Below are 14,581 nucleotides of genomic sequence, written 5' to 3'. Positions count from 1 at the left end.
AGAATCGTCCGTTCTCTTCGATCGATCGTTCCATTTCTTTGAGAACCAGAAACCCATTAAGAAACCGAAAAGAAATCGGGTTGGTTGTGAACTCAGTCCCCAGCAATGGAGCTAGAAGTGGTAATAGTAAAGAATAGCTAGGTCGATCAATCATCAAGCTTTAAAGAACACTTTTTAACAAAAAAATAAAAAATAATAATAATAATAATTGAAAACTGTCAATAAAGAGAGGTTAGTGAGGTAGGCAGTATGATTAAACAAAAGATTAAGAAATCATAAAAGCGTAGATTTAGCCGTAGAAATCGGGATTACTTTTGCTAACAAAGAATGTATTTTAAATTTAAGTTCTCTGCGAACAAAGAAAGGTTCTTTTCTTTATACGGTGTAAATTTTTTTCGCTTTTGTTATTTCAGTTCTCTTAAAATCAAAACCAGTCGTTTTTCCGTGTTTTAAGCATCGACCCTTAATAGGACCAGAACACTTGATATAGAATTCTGATTTCTCCAAGCCTAAAGAGAGAAAAGATCTTCTCTTCTCTCTCTTCTCTCTGTGAGATGGAAAGTAAAGGGAGGGGGAGAGAAAGAGAGAGAGAGAGACCCAACAAGGCAGAGAAAGAAAGACAAACTACCTGAAAAAGGCATGAAAGCATAAGAGGAATTTGGAATGTGAAGACCATTATGTCATGAAGTGGAATCAGAATAACAAAGAAAGAGAGAAAATTAAGTCTATTACATTATTAATGGGGTTCCTTCCTTTGTTGGTCGGTGGCTGGATATTCTCTCTCTAGTTCTCTCTACTTCTCTGTCTGTGTTACCTTACGGTACGTGAACCTATACACTTATTACGTAATCCTATTTCTATATAAGCTCTTAAAGTTAGGGTGACTTATTATGAAAGTAAGAAAGAAAACAAGAAGAATCCCAGGCTTTTACGTGTTTGGCTGCTTCGAAGGTTGGCTCGGTTCAGAGTTACACAACCCTGCAACTTTCTACAGAGACGCCGAACCATGGATGTAAAGACAGAATTGTACTAAACTGTCTTCTTTTCTTTGATTGATTTCTTACTTCCATCAATCTTTTCTCTCATCTCTCTTCTCTCTCTCTTTTTGCCCGTGATGTCTGACCCTAGCCAAGAGTAGAAAGAAGAAAAGAAGCAACAACGACCAGTGTTGTTTGGACTTGCGTGGTGGATATTTTTCTAACTTTTTAAAGAAACCAATTCAACAAAGAACGATGGGGTATGTGGAAAGCAATTAAGAGAGAGAGAGGGAGTGAGTTCAATCATGGGGACTCGAGCCAATTCAGTGGCTGCACCACTGAGCACTGAGAAATGAGCTGGTTCACATAAGGGTGCAGACGCCTTTCTTTCTGAGGTTTGGCTTTGGCTTTGGCACCCCCCAAATTCATGGATCTGTGACCACGTGTATGGATTCATCAGAGAATCTCTCTTTCATTTACAGGCATTTTGCAATTTCTGGCAGCTTGGATTTGCAGTAAAAGCAAGCAAAGAAACCCAGAAGCCTCTCTAACTGCAACTGGAAACACATCACTCAGAACCTCATCACATTAATTTGAGTGAGTTCCAGAGGGGGCAGAGTTTACAGTTTAAAGAAGATTGGCAGCTTTTAATCCCCATAATAAAATTTCCCATCGAATCATCAATTATGTCTACACTTTTAATCCAATGATCTAATGACATGTGTTATTATTTTTTCTCTTATTTAAAATCAATTCAAGGCTTTTCCACATTGCCCAATAATTGCTGTGCCATTACCAATTACCATTAGGCAACTCTACACTAACCTTGTCACTACGTAATCAAAAAGGAGGGAATGCACATCCAGATCCAGTCATGTTTGGTTGGAAAGAAATGCATTGGAGGCCAAGAGATATCTATATATATATATCTTTCTCTTTACAAGGAAAGATAAATTACTCTATGTTGAAGAGCTAATCCGAATGCTTCTATACCTTGGGGACCAACTTAATTACAAGATTATGGTCGTGATTAGATCAAGCTCTTAGAACTCCACGTGAAGATTGAGATAAACACCAGAGAGATTTATAACGATCTATGATTCATCATAGCTCATGGTTTGGTGTCATATCTTTTACAGCCAGTTATCATAGTTTTCTTGAATCATATTCCAAGTGAAATTCAATAATATAATAGAAAAAGGCAAAGGAAAAGGAGTTCAATTGATGTCTACATGGTCAATCTAATAAACATTTCGTGTTAAGTAGATCATTAAATACCTTTTCTTGACTTAGATTGATGGGTAGGTAAACAGTCCAAGACGTTGCAATCACCTTATGATTTGTTTGAAATTTAGTTAGAGAATAGAGAAGAGGAGAAAAAGAATTCCTAGTTTAATAACTATTAAACCAGTCAATTCATTTTTGTTTTGTGTAGATTCAACTTTGATTTCTTGTAATAATTCATCATTGGTTTCTTTTCTTATATATTTACCATACAAATACATTAGAGAATACCTAACATTAATTTTCTTTATTATTATTATTATTATTCCAAACATGCATGGAAACTTCACCTAAGATACTTTTTCAAAAAGTTGTTAAAAACTAAACGTGCAAAATACTTGCTTAATTGATTACTCTAAGATATAAGAATCTTTGACAAGCCCTTACAAGAATGGAATAACTAGTAGTCAAATATTCTTCCCTCTTTCTCCTGCTCTCTCCAACCGAAACTCCACCTCAAAACTGCCCAAAAAAAGCTTACAATAGAAGAAAATTATATTCTAGGGTGGCGAAGTCGGCGAATAACATCTTTACCAAACAATATACTTCAACATTAAATTGATGCGTAGAAGAATTCCGTGGTGTTAAGTGTACCAAACCAAGAACTCTCTCTTCAAGTCAATTGATCTCAGCCGAAACTCAAATATTGAACTAACTTCATCAAGCTAGAATCAGCTAGTTGACGTAGATTATTGAACATGAAAAACATCCATTACATTGCCAATTCATATGAACCTCGAATCCCAATCACACAAAATATAGAGTATGGATACCCCACGCATCCAACTGAGCTCTTACAAATGTCGTTAAATTTTCAAAATTTTCTTAGTTGAACAGTTTTTTTAATAATATAGCATGAGAAAAAGTAGAACACCAAAATTCAGAGTGTAACATTAGATTTTAGTCATTTTCAAATGCAAGAAAACTAGCTTCATCAACTTGTTCCATGCCTAATTAATGACTCTACCAATTAAAAATATTTAATCCAGCTGCCTCAACTAAAAATATATATTTTCCAAAAAATCAACTTCTAATTATATATAATTTATAAATACCATATGGTCCATTTTCAATTTCTTTAATATTTTTTGTGTGTTTGTATGTATGTTAAGAACCCCTGAAAAGATACTAAACAGTTATATATCATTATCTACTGTGAGTAAAGTTTTAGTCTTGGACCATTCAATATAATATATTTAGAACAATATGATATTGAGCATCCATATTCCACACCTTTCATCAAGTTGTATTAATATATGTGGGCCCATATCAAATTGGACCCCACCCTTGCCCTGCTGGTTGGTTAAAATTTTACAATTAACTCTTTGAATTAGGTCACATTTATCTCACAGTTTTTTTTTTTTGCCAAAACTCACAAGTGCTCTCATCATGAGAGGGATAAGAGAGAAGAACCCAGATAGATAGGTACATTTATCTGACATTTCAGCTCACAGGTACTCATGATTTGGAATCTCTAAATGGTTGGTTCTAGGCATACATGATCCAAGGACACCTTACAGGCCAGACACTTGTTAATTTAAGTTTCATTAAACAAAAGTTAATTAACAGAACCTTTTCTCCTGCTTCTAGAATGTCTGTTCTTACTTTCTTGGTAATTTCTTGCAAGGAAACCTGAGACATTTACAATTAAAGACCACCTCCTCCCTTAAAAAACACCATTTTTTTCTTCATTTTTGTGTAACCAGACCGACCATTTTTGTTCTGGTAACTTCTCTTATTAGAAAATTAAAAAAAATTTAAAAAAAAATTAAAAAAAATACACACTATTCATTTATGTGGCATTTTATAAGTCCACGAGGAGAGGTTGGAAATTAACCTACATATTTAATGAAAATTAATAACATTTTATTTTTGGCTGAGAAAAAAATTAAAATAAATTTTAAGATCCATTGGGCGAAAACCCGGAATGAAGAGATGAAAGAGGGAAAAATCGCTGCTGGTTTTGAAATTCCGGGTTAGGTTGAGGAGCTGCTTGTTTTAGAGAGGCTTTACAACTTTAAAAGGGAGCAGTTCAGTTCTCTGATTCTCTCTCCAGTTTACGGAGGGAGAGAATCTTGTCTCTCCAGTCCCTTCCGGCCATTTTTAGCAACTAAGTAGCAGTTTATTGAGTTAACACCGTCTTAAGAAACCCCATTATTGAGAAAATAATCCGGAATAGATTAGTTTAGCCACGTGAGACGCAGATCCAAGGAATGTTTGCCACGTTGGATACATAACCAACCAATGAAGAAATTGTTTTACACGTGGCAGGAACGAGGTTGATTCATTCATTGTCGAGACTGCTGGAGACGGAGGGAGAGGGAGTCATATGTGGACCCTCAGCCTCAGGATTTCGGGGGCCACATACGGGACTGTGGGGTCCAGTTTAGCGACGGGAGAGAGAAAAGAGAGAGAGGCAAGACTCAACCGTAGAGGCCTGGAAGGAATTTTCGGTCCGTAGTGTTGAGAAACAACTATAAATTGACTACACGCGGCTGTGTATCTCACTCTCGATCGACATCTCTCCAAGCTTACTAAGTTTTGCTCTCGCCCTCTCTGTCTATCTCCGTCTTCTTCTCTAGCTTCTCTCTCTCTTCTCTCTGAGCCTTCGTGTGAGGTTTGACCATTCGGTTTTGGGTTTCAAGCCCACAGCAGCTGCAGAGCAGTTGCGTCCTTCCCTTGTTCGTTGTTCATTACTACCTTCAGATTTCCTAGTTTCCTTTCCTTTTCGGTTTTGATCGATAATAACCAGAACCACAGGTAGAGAGAAATATAATTAAGGGTTATTTTTATGATTCTTGTTGGGTTTCTAACGAGTAGCTATTGACTCTGTTTCTCTCGCGCTTACTGAAACTGTCGATTTGGGGTTTGTTTTAGTGCATTTCAGTGAGAAACCAGAGATGACGAAGCAAAATGTGGTCATGTGCGATGCAAACTCTCCAATTAACATGGCGATTACGTTGCCGGTGTCCAACTCGTCTCTGCCCCTGTTTCCAACTACGGAGCAGAAACCAATCAATTCAAAGAAGAAGTTACTTCCAAAGCTTGAAATAGGCACTGGACCCAGAATTAATGCTTGGGTTGATTCAATGAGTGCTTCTTCTCCAACTCATATCAAATCCTCTCCTTCTCTTTCTGCTGACGAAGAACAGGGTTCTTGGATGGTTCATCACCCGTCGGCCTTGAACATGTTTGAACAGATTATTAGTGCTTCAAAGGGGAAGCAAATCGTGATGTTTCTTGACTACGATGGTACCCTTTCACCGATCGTAGAAGACCCTGATAGAGCTTTCATGTCTGATGCGGTGCGTTTTTCTCCTCTGGTTTATTTATTTATTTTTTTACCTCAACAGTTCTGGTCTCCTTCTAGAGATTTATTTGTTCTTATGTTTTCTATGAAAGCAGATGAGGGCAGCAGTTAGAAACGTGGCTAGATATTTTCCCACTGCAATCGTGAGTGGAAGGTGCAGGGACAAGGTGCATTTTTTTTTCTGCTCAGAAACTTGTAATTTATTTTCAGTATCTGGGTTCTGCTCGTCTATTGTTCTTCTGATCATTCTTATCTAAAATTTGTTTTCTTTGCTCTTTATAGGTGTATAACTTTGTAAAATTAGCAGAGCTTTACTATGCTGGTAGCCATGGGATGGATATCAGAGGTCCAGCCAAAGGTCGCAAGTACAAGAAAGTGAGTTACTCTGAAAGTACAGTTTACCCTTTTAACTTCTCTATTCCTTGTTTTCTCTTTTCTCAACCATTTGAAATTCTGCCAGGCTAAGCAACCAGTTCTTTTCCAACCTGCAAGTGAATTTCTACCCATGATTGAAGAGGTGGGTTTTCCTTGATCTTCTCCATACATGATTAAATTGAAGGAGTAAATTAAGAAAGGAAGGATTTTGAAGATTAAAGTTGAAATGATTTCAGGTTAACAAAATATTGGTGGAGAAAACAAAGTCCATACCCGGAGCAAGAGTTGAGAACAACAAGTTCTGTGTATCTGTCCACTTTCGGTGTGTGGAAGAGAAGGTAGAATTCAAAGTGAAAATTTATTTTCCTTGATTGTTTCCCTTGTAAAGATATTTAGTTCTGAGTTGAAGTATGACTTGGACTTTTCAGAAATGGAGTGCAGTTGCTGAAATAGTTTGGTCAGTTCTGAAAGACTACCCAAAGCTTCGACTGAGTCAAGGCAGGAAGGTAAGACTTGGACTCAGTAATTGGTCTTCAGATTCTTCTCTCTCTCTCTTTGTTTCCTACGAAGAAGTCTTGTTATGCTGCCGCCACATAGTAGAGAGAGAGAGGAGGTGTGCACATACATTACTGTTGAGATTGACTATATCAGAGAAGGTATCTAACCATTTGGTGCTTGTGCTTGCTTAAAACAGGTGTTAGAGATCCGTCCAACCATTAAGTGGGACAAGGGGAAGGCACTGGAGTTTTTATTAGAGTCACTTGGTAAGTTGTTTATCTTTTTCAAAGGAAAATTTTATCTTAATTAAAACAAAAAGACACACATTCCATCATAAGTCACAAGATTACCTTTTGTTTATTATCTTGTTGAAGTTTTATATGATCCAAACTATGGTAAAAAAAAAAATTAATATAACAAATAAATAAGAAAAGCACCTCTGTGACCATACCAATATTTTCCCCCTCTTTTTAAAGTTAAAATAAGATATTTATTAAATTATTACTGTGTTCTATTTTTACAGGATTTGCTAATTGTAAAGATGTTTTACCGGTTTACATTGGCGATGATAAAACCGATGAAGATGCATTCAAGGTATTTGATTTATTTATTTTTTCTCCTAGTGATTTGTCATTGCAAATGTCCTTCTAATGAATTTTTTATTTTACCATCGTCCTACTTTAAAGTAAAATGAGAGTTTTTGTTTATGTTTTTTTATGTAGGTTTTGAAGGATAGAGGACAAGGGTTTGGCATACTTGTGTCTAAAAGTCCAAAAGACACAAGTGCATCTTATTCTCTTCAAGAGCCTTCGGAGGTAAAATCTTGATTTACAAGTTTTGACACGTTTCGTTGTTTCTTCTTCTTTTTTAGCTAAGCATTAATTTAGTTTATCATTTATTTTTTGTTTTCAGGTTATGGACTTCTTGCTCCGTTTAGTAGAGTGGAAAAAACTCTCACGAGGAGAAAATCAAAAATGTAAATAAGGACCAAAAGATCATTCTCGTATCTTGGAAGAACAATTTTCCCCGAATGGAATGAAGAGTAGATGACAAAGAGTAAATAATAAGTATTTTCTTTGTTTAGAGAAAAGAAAAGATGGGGGAAAATGAAATAGGAAATTTTTTTTTCCCCTTCTAGGCTTGAACTAATTGTAAGTCTTGTAACTACTCTTATGTACAAGGAAGATATGATGATGTAAATTTTGCAATCTTTTTTAAATGAAAAAAAAGTAAATTTTGCAATCTTTCTCTCCTCTTCATGGATCCATTTTTGTTATAGAGATATGAACTTGAAATTCAGCAACTCAACAAAAACTATACATGATACAAGTAAAAAAGATTAGTACGTGCATGGACTACTCAATATCTCATTGAGCCGAATCTGACGCAGTATATAGATATCTTCTTAATCATCTCAATAACCCATTTTACAGATCAATTTTGTTCTAGTTTTTGAGGGAGAGAAGAGAGAAAAAGGATGAATTTATCTAAGTTCTATACTTGAAAAGGAAGAATCTTGAAAAAATGAGGCCTAGAAAAGATTCTCTTGCCAAAAATCATTTAATTCAGTGCTACACTATATATCGGATTTGATCATATATACATTCCCTTTCCCAAATTTTATGATTTCTTCCCATGCTACAAGGCAGGCATGCAGGTGGGAAAGAAACATATTTGCTCGTCACAGCTATAAACAGATGACCACACTTTAGGAAATGTAGATAATATAGCAGATGATCCATATCAGTGACAGTGATACAGTTAGAAATTAAGATCCCTTCCCTTTTGTTGTTCTCATCTATTTTATTTCTGGTTGCGGAAATAATTCATTTGGATAAGTTCTGATATGATCACATATTCAAGAAGTGAACTCTTCCACAATATACATAGAGACAAGGTTTTGAGGTCAGTGATGATCGAATGCTGCTTCATATGTTGCTGTATATTACTATTTAAGTTTCTCCAACCTTGTGTTAGGTAAGGGCCTCCATGAAATTCAAGTTGGAGTCACAATTGAAATCAATCAGGGTCTTTTGGTTTCTGTCAGTTCAACCCTTCTAACTCCAGTTCATCCATGTTCCGAAATGGAAATTTAGAAAGAACACTTGCTTGAACATATTAAGCTTTCTTGTAAACTTTTCAAACATGAAGGGAATGAAGTAGTTGTTAGATGCCTTCGTGTCAGGTAAGCCTCAACATCAAGGTATCTTTTGTCATCCAATCAAGGTCAAAAATTTGAATTACTTAGACCGGTGGAAAGAATAAAACAAGGCACCTGATTCGGATTCTCACATGTAAATCAGCTATTGATGAAGAACATTGAACATTGACCACCTTCAAATAAACTAATTTTTCTTTCGTTCTCTCTGGTGAATTATGTCAGAAGCATTGGTTAATTATGAAAATTGCTTAAAGAGATCTGAGATCTATTATCTATTGTTTTCATTTTGTCTCACCAGCTCCTAGCTACCTGTGTTTCCTCCTACCACACATGCCATAGATCTTCTCCCTCTTTCTCAGACAAGGTTTTTTAAAAAAAGTTTTAAGTTTAAATATTATGGATCAGGTGATATAATCTAGAATGAGTTGGCACCATTATAGAACATGACCAGAGACATCAATTTATAGAACATATATTTTATGGGTCACCGATTGAATTGGCCTGCTATGCTTTTGATGATGATCAAAGAAAAAATACTTGCAACAAGCTGGATCCAAGATGATTCTGAGAACCCCACAAACAAGAAGAGATGGAAGTAAAACTACTATATAGACTTTTTTTTCTTCTCCAAACTATCCCCAAAACGGTGGAGACACAGCCATTGCACATAAAGTGATGGATTAAATGGTTCCATTGGGTTGCTAAGAGATGAATGGTATTGAAAATGTATATATATATATATATAGTTTAATTAACTTTTGTCTTCTTCTCTTTTTAGATTTCTTGTTTTGTTTAGTCTTTGAAGGAATTAAGGGGAGTGATATAGCCTTTTTGGGTTGGTCGTGAAAGGGAAAACCCACTAATAGAAGGAATCTATGGTTGAAGAGGAGTTGGATTCCACTCACGGTGGGGAGGGTTTGATGTGAGGAACACAGATGGATGGATCTTGAATAGAGACATGAACATGCTTCCAAGCTTTGAATTAAGCTTTGAAGACTCTAAGCAGCTGGCTCTTTTCAGACGTGTAAAGAGAGAGTCCACTAGAATATTGAAAATTATGATTGGTGCCTAAACTCAAATAAACTAAGTTAAGAGTAAGCTTCAATTATTGATGATATATAGCTGCTAGCTAGGAATCAGGAGAGAAGGGATATGGAAAAGAGGGGACACTCTGACTCTCCCAAGGCAATAACAACTCACCCTCAGCTCACTGCAGGAAAAGCACTAACAACCCTATTCTTCAAATCGATCATTGATCATGACTTCAATTCAGTTTCAAACAAGATATATATATACCTTAATTCAGATCTTGTTTAAAGGTTTCTCAATCTTATAAACTTCTTTTTTTTTTAATTAAAAAAAAAGAATGGAGTTCTTCGAGGCAATTAACTTAGATATGATGGTCTCACTTATATCCCTCTTGCTTCCACCAAACCAGACCTAACAAATCAAACAATTATTAGCCATTCAGATCGAATTCATTATTTCTTCCAACCCATCATGTGAAATGTGAACAATTTCAGAGAACCCATGTTTTTTTTCTTGCTATATAATCTCTCAGAAATCCTTCCTTCCCCAAATCAATTACTCAAGATCATATTATATTATGTTTTATATAGTCATTATAACCTGAAAATAAGGAAACTGGAGAGTGGCATTAACACATGCATTGACACAGATTTATGCAAATTAATTCTCCTCCTTTCATTTGTAATAATAAATTAAGACACCCATGTCTATATGGTTGGCTAGACTCCAAACAAACGTACCTACGTGTTGTCACTCAATGCTGGTCCCGGCCATATAAATTAAAGGCCGGGTTGATATATAGAGGCAGTACTACCACACTTAATTACCATGCATTAACTTATTAGTTTGCTTTGGAATTATGCATTAATTAATTAATTAATTAATTAACTAATAACTCTTTCAGTAGTATTGCATGTATGGTGATATATAAATCTATTAATATCACTAATGGTGGTGTTCACCAGTGCCTGATCATTGGCCAGGTTGTGTTCAACTCTTTCACATGTACAAGCATGTGACCCAGATGCTAGTGTTATGGGGAACAAATTAATAATGGGAAAGCTTCATTCGATTAATTAATAATCAGATCTTCATAAGCTTTTTTAAAAAATTAAAAAAGGGTTTCTGACATTAGCGTAAGTGATGATGTAATATTGATGAGATTAGACCGAGGAGAGAGGTACATGTTTGAGCAGGAGGGCAAAGCCCAATGTCAATCTTGGGCTACCTAGTCTAACAAAAATTAAATAAATCAAAGTCACCAGGCATGCTCTAGTTATCTATATATATATATAGCTAGATAGTACAGTTTAGTAGTGAAGAAAAACTAATGGTTAACAAAACAAATTAATTAAACACACACCCTATAATTGCAACTATAAACTGAGATTACTATTGAATTCCCTAGATCTCCTTAAATTTGTTTCATTTAATTATTTAAGAACACTCTAGTCCTCTAAGATTTTGAGAAACTTTCGAGCATAATAGAGTCAAGTAAACAAGTTGTGTGTGTGAACACCTCTAAAAGTACACAATCATTACCCTATATATAGACGATCAAATTAAAGTCGATACAAGTTGTTAAATGTTATTAAGAAGATCCATGCATATAATTCAATTTTGAGTACAAAAGTTAACACAAAAATGGTGATGTACGTATTGATATTCCATGGGTCAATCTTTGAAGCATGTTATATAGTCTTATGGTCCAACGTTATCAAATTGAATAATTTTTATTCTTTATATCATAAACCATCTATGTATCTGTGATCAAAATTCTACACCATGCTTTGTGGTGCATTCAAAACAACTAATTGCATAAATGAAAGGTGATAGAATAAAACTTGTGATCAGAAGTTTCCTGCATGATTTGAAGGTTCTTTGGACTCAAAAATGTGGAGAGGTGGAGATTTGTAATATAGTTGATGAGGGCTAAAAGTTCTCCAAAAGCTTCAAAACATTCCTTAATGATACTTGTGATAAGAATTTATGGTCCAATCCAAACTTTTTCATAATATGTATAATTATGTGGGCAGAGGATCTCAAATATTTATACTCCTTAAGAGTTTGACTGAATCATTTATTTCAAATCCTTCAAACGTCAAGATTTTTTATTATTGACCAAATATTCCATCAATGATATTTTCACACTTCGCTTATGGGGTCATTATGGCATCCTATATAGTTGTTGTATTCTCTTGACTTATTTTTAATTTTTATTATCATAATTTATTTGAAATAATATAATTTAATCAATCAACCTAAAATATAAGGAGGGAAAGCTATGCCTACTACACAATGGAACTTGGGTCCACTTTTTGTAATGTAACTATTTGATTTTAATAAAGAATCAGAAGAATTGTTCATGTTATAAATAATATTGATTGTGGATATCTATCACCTCTAAAGAGATAATCTTAAAAAATGTAATTTTCAAATGAAAATCTCAGCATGCAATCTTGATTATCCATATTCTCATATTAATTGAAGATCATAACAATCTATCATTCTATATCAAGAGTATTTTATTCTATATAAAAATCATTAATTGTCTTTTTTTTAGATTTTAATATGTTTATATAAAAGAATATGCTACTTTTACTATAAATATAAAATACATACAATTTAATGAAGAGAGTCCATTCATCTTGTCCTAATTTTTTTTTATTGTCTTTAATATATCTTTTCCATTCTATAATAAGTTATCAACACGACTTTGCCCAAAATAATAATGTTTTGAGAAGAAAGATGATATATTTCATGTGTTTGCTTTCTGTAAACAATAAATTTTTTTTTTTATTCATCTTGCATGGAGCACGATGCGCCGCAAAGAAAATGCGACTTTGGGTGTTTTTTTTTTTTTTTTTTTTTTGTACAAAGGGGCTTTATTAAGCCAGGGATGGGGATATTAATATGACTCAACAAGATTTGAACCCACAACCTCTTCACTAAGAAGTGTTGGTTTCACCACTAGAACAGCTTTGCGTTGGCTAGATCCTTAAGTTTTATTAGTACAATAACATATCTTTGAGAATTTTATCAATATATGTTGAAAGATTGAATATTATAATGCATGTATGAATTTTTTTTTTTCTTCCCCTAATTAGTTAATTGATTAGTGAATTAAAGTTTTATTGATAATGTGTTTAGAAGTTCTATTCTTGTGGTAAGATGAAAAAATAAGAATCTTCAATGTGATAATAGAAAATTCATTAGATATGGTCTATAATTCAATGTTTCAATTATTTCTATTATTTTTTGTAACAAGTAATGGGTTTACTACTATCTTTTCTTACATTTTTTTTCCTTTAAACATTTGTTTTGGTAATTACTTTAAGTATCATGATAACGATTAGTTGTTATATTTTAACATATAATTTATATTTCATGTTTTATTTATTATATATTGATTTTCTCTTATTACATTTTATTAGCATAATATTCAGTATTTTATTAACATGAAATCTATATTGTTTATAAGTGTAATCATATAAAATTACAATGGTACATTACTTATAGTAGTCTATGCGGTCGTGTAACACATTGGGTTACCTTGACAATTGTGGTTGTTATCAATCAACCTCAACATAATAATTTATATACTATATATAGTGGTGGTTAGTTTTTTCCTATAAATATAGTTGGAAACACGTGAAGTTGCAAGATTTTAAAACTATAAATAAGTATGGTTCTACAGTTTTCTAAAATTAGTTTTCAATTGAAATTATATAAAGAAAATATTACTGATGAAGACTTATTAGAAGGAAAAAAAATTTTAACTTTTCATACTTCAAATGTGTTGTTAGGATAGCAATATCTTGGTTGAATAAAATAATAAATAATTAATGAAAAATCATGAAACTCGTCCTACTAGTTTTGCTTCATTCCTGGATGTGAGTGTAACAATTCATGGAAACTATAAATTAAGACAAAATTATAATCATAGTCATAACCATATATATGGATGAAACAAAAGACAAAATAATTATTGTCATTATGATAAATATAATAAAAAAAATAATAATAAATATTTTTAATGTAATTCTTTAAGGAGTAAAGATAATATTTGTCATCAATGTTATATAAAATGTCATTGGGCACATATTTGTTATACTTTACAATATTTTGTTAAGTCTTGTTAAACTTTAATTAAAGGAATAAAAATAATGTAAAATGAATTTGATTTTCCAAAATAATAATACTAAAACAAATTTTGCATATAAATAAGATTTTGATAGTCTCACAAATATTACATGTTTAGATGCTACAGACTTATTTGAAGATAATAATTGAAAATTTGATTATGTTATCAAGGTTCAAATAATAATAAAATTGATGTTATGTTGGTTTGTTTATCTTAAATATAATTCTTTTTCTCTTTTAATTTTATTAATTTATTTATGTTGATTTTTTAAATATCTCTTGATTTATTTTATTTCACTCTGATGAAAAATATAGATACTTCCTAATACGCTGCGATGCATACTATATCAAGAGAGAACAAACTATTTCTCTTATTTGATGATGGGAAAGCTAATGTTTATACACTCATTGGTAGTATAAAATTAATTGAAGGCTCTGAAAAAAATACTCAATGATGTATCATCAAGGGGAGTAAAATATTAATTGTACTATTTTTTTCTTCATCAAGGTTTTGTCTCACTAGATTTTTATGGTAAAGTTATTAATAAGTCAGCTAGTAATTGATATTTAGAGTATAAATATTGTATTTCATTTTAGACTCTGATATTTTAATATCAGAAAAGATGTTACTTCTACAATAAATAGATAATACACATAATTCAATGAAGAGAGTTCAATTCATCTGTTCTAATTTTTTTCCTTGTCTTTAATATATCTTATCAATTTTATAACAGTTCCCATATTATTTTACTTAAATTGACATTTCATTTATTCAATAGTTTCTCAATTTTTAATAAGCCAAAA

General features: G+C 33.0%; 1 protein-coding gene across 1 annotated transcript; it reads left to right on the top strand.

The window, feature by feature from the left end:
- The first annotated feature begins 4,785 nt into the window (after positions 1–4,785).
- LOC149009147 (putative trehalose-phosphate phosphatase 6) lies at positions 4,786–7,563 on the top strand. The gene is made up of 11 exons (XM_089161264.1): positions 4,786–5,021; positions 5,139–5,566; positions 5,667–5,738; positions 5,854–5,946; positions 6,032–6,088; positions 6,183–6,284; positions 6,375–6,452; positions 6,641–6,710; positions 6,968–7,038; positions 7,167–7,259; positions 7,357–7,563. Exons 2-11 carry the CDS (start codon positions 5,162–5,164, stop codon positions 7,426–7,428), a joined length of 1,113 nt encoding a protein of 370 aa, XP_089017390.1. The 5' UTR covers positions 4,786–5,021; positions 5,139–5,161; the 3' UTR covers positions 7,429–7,563.
- Positions 7,564–14,581: the final 7,018 nt, after the last annotated feature.

Source organism: Hakea prostrata, chromosome 7 (genome assembly GCF_041222555.1).
Source record: "Hakea prostrata isolate BN-2017 chromosome 7, UWA_Hpros_2, whole genome shotgun sequence".
NCBI classification, from domain to species: Eukaryota; Viridiplantae; Streptophyta; class Magnoliopsida; order Proteales; family Proteaceae; genus Hakea; species Hakea prostrata.
This window is presented reverse-complemented; position numbering and strand designations above follow the sequence as displayed.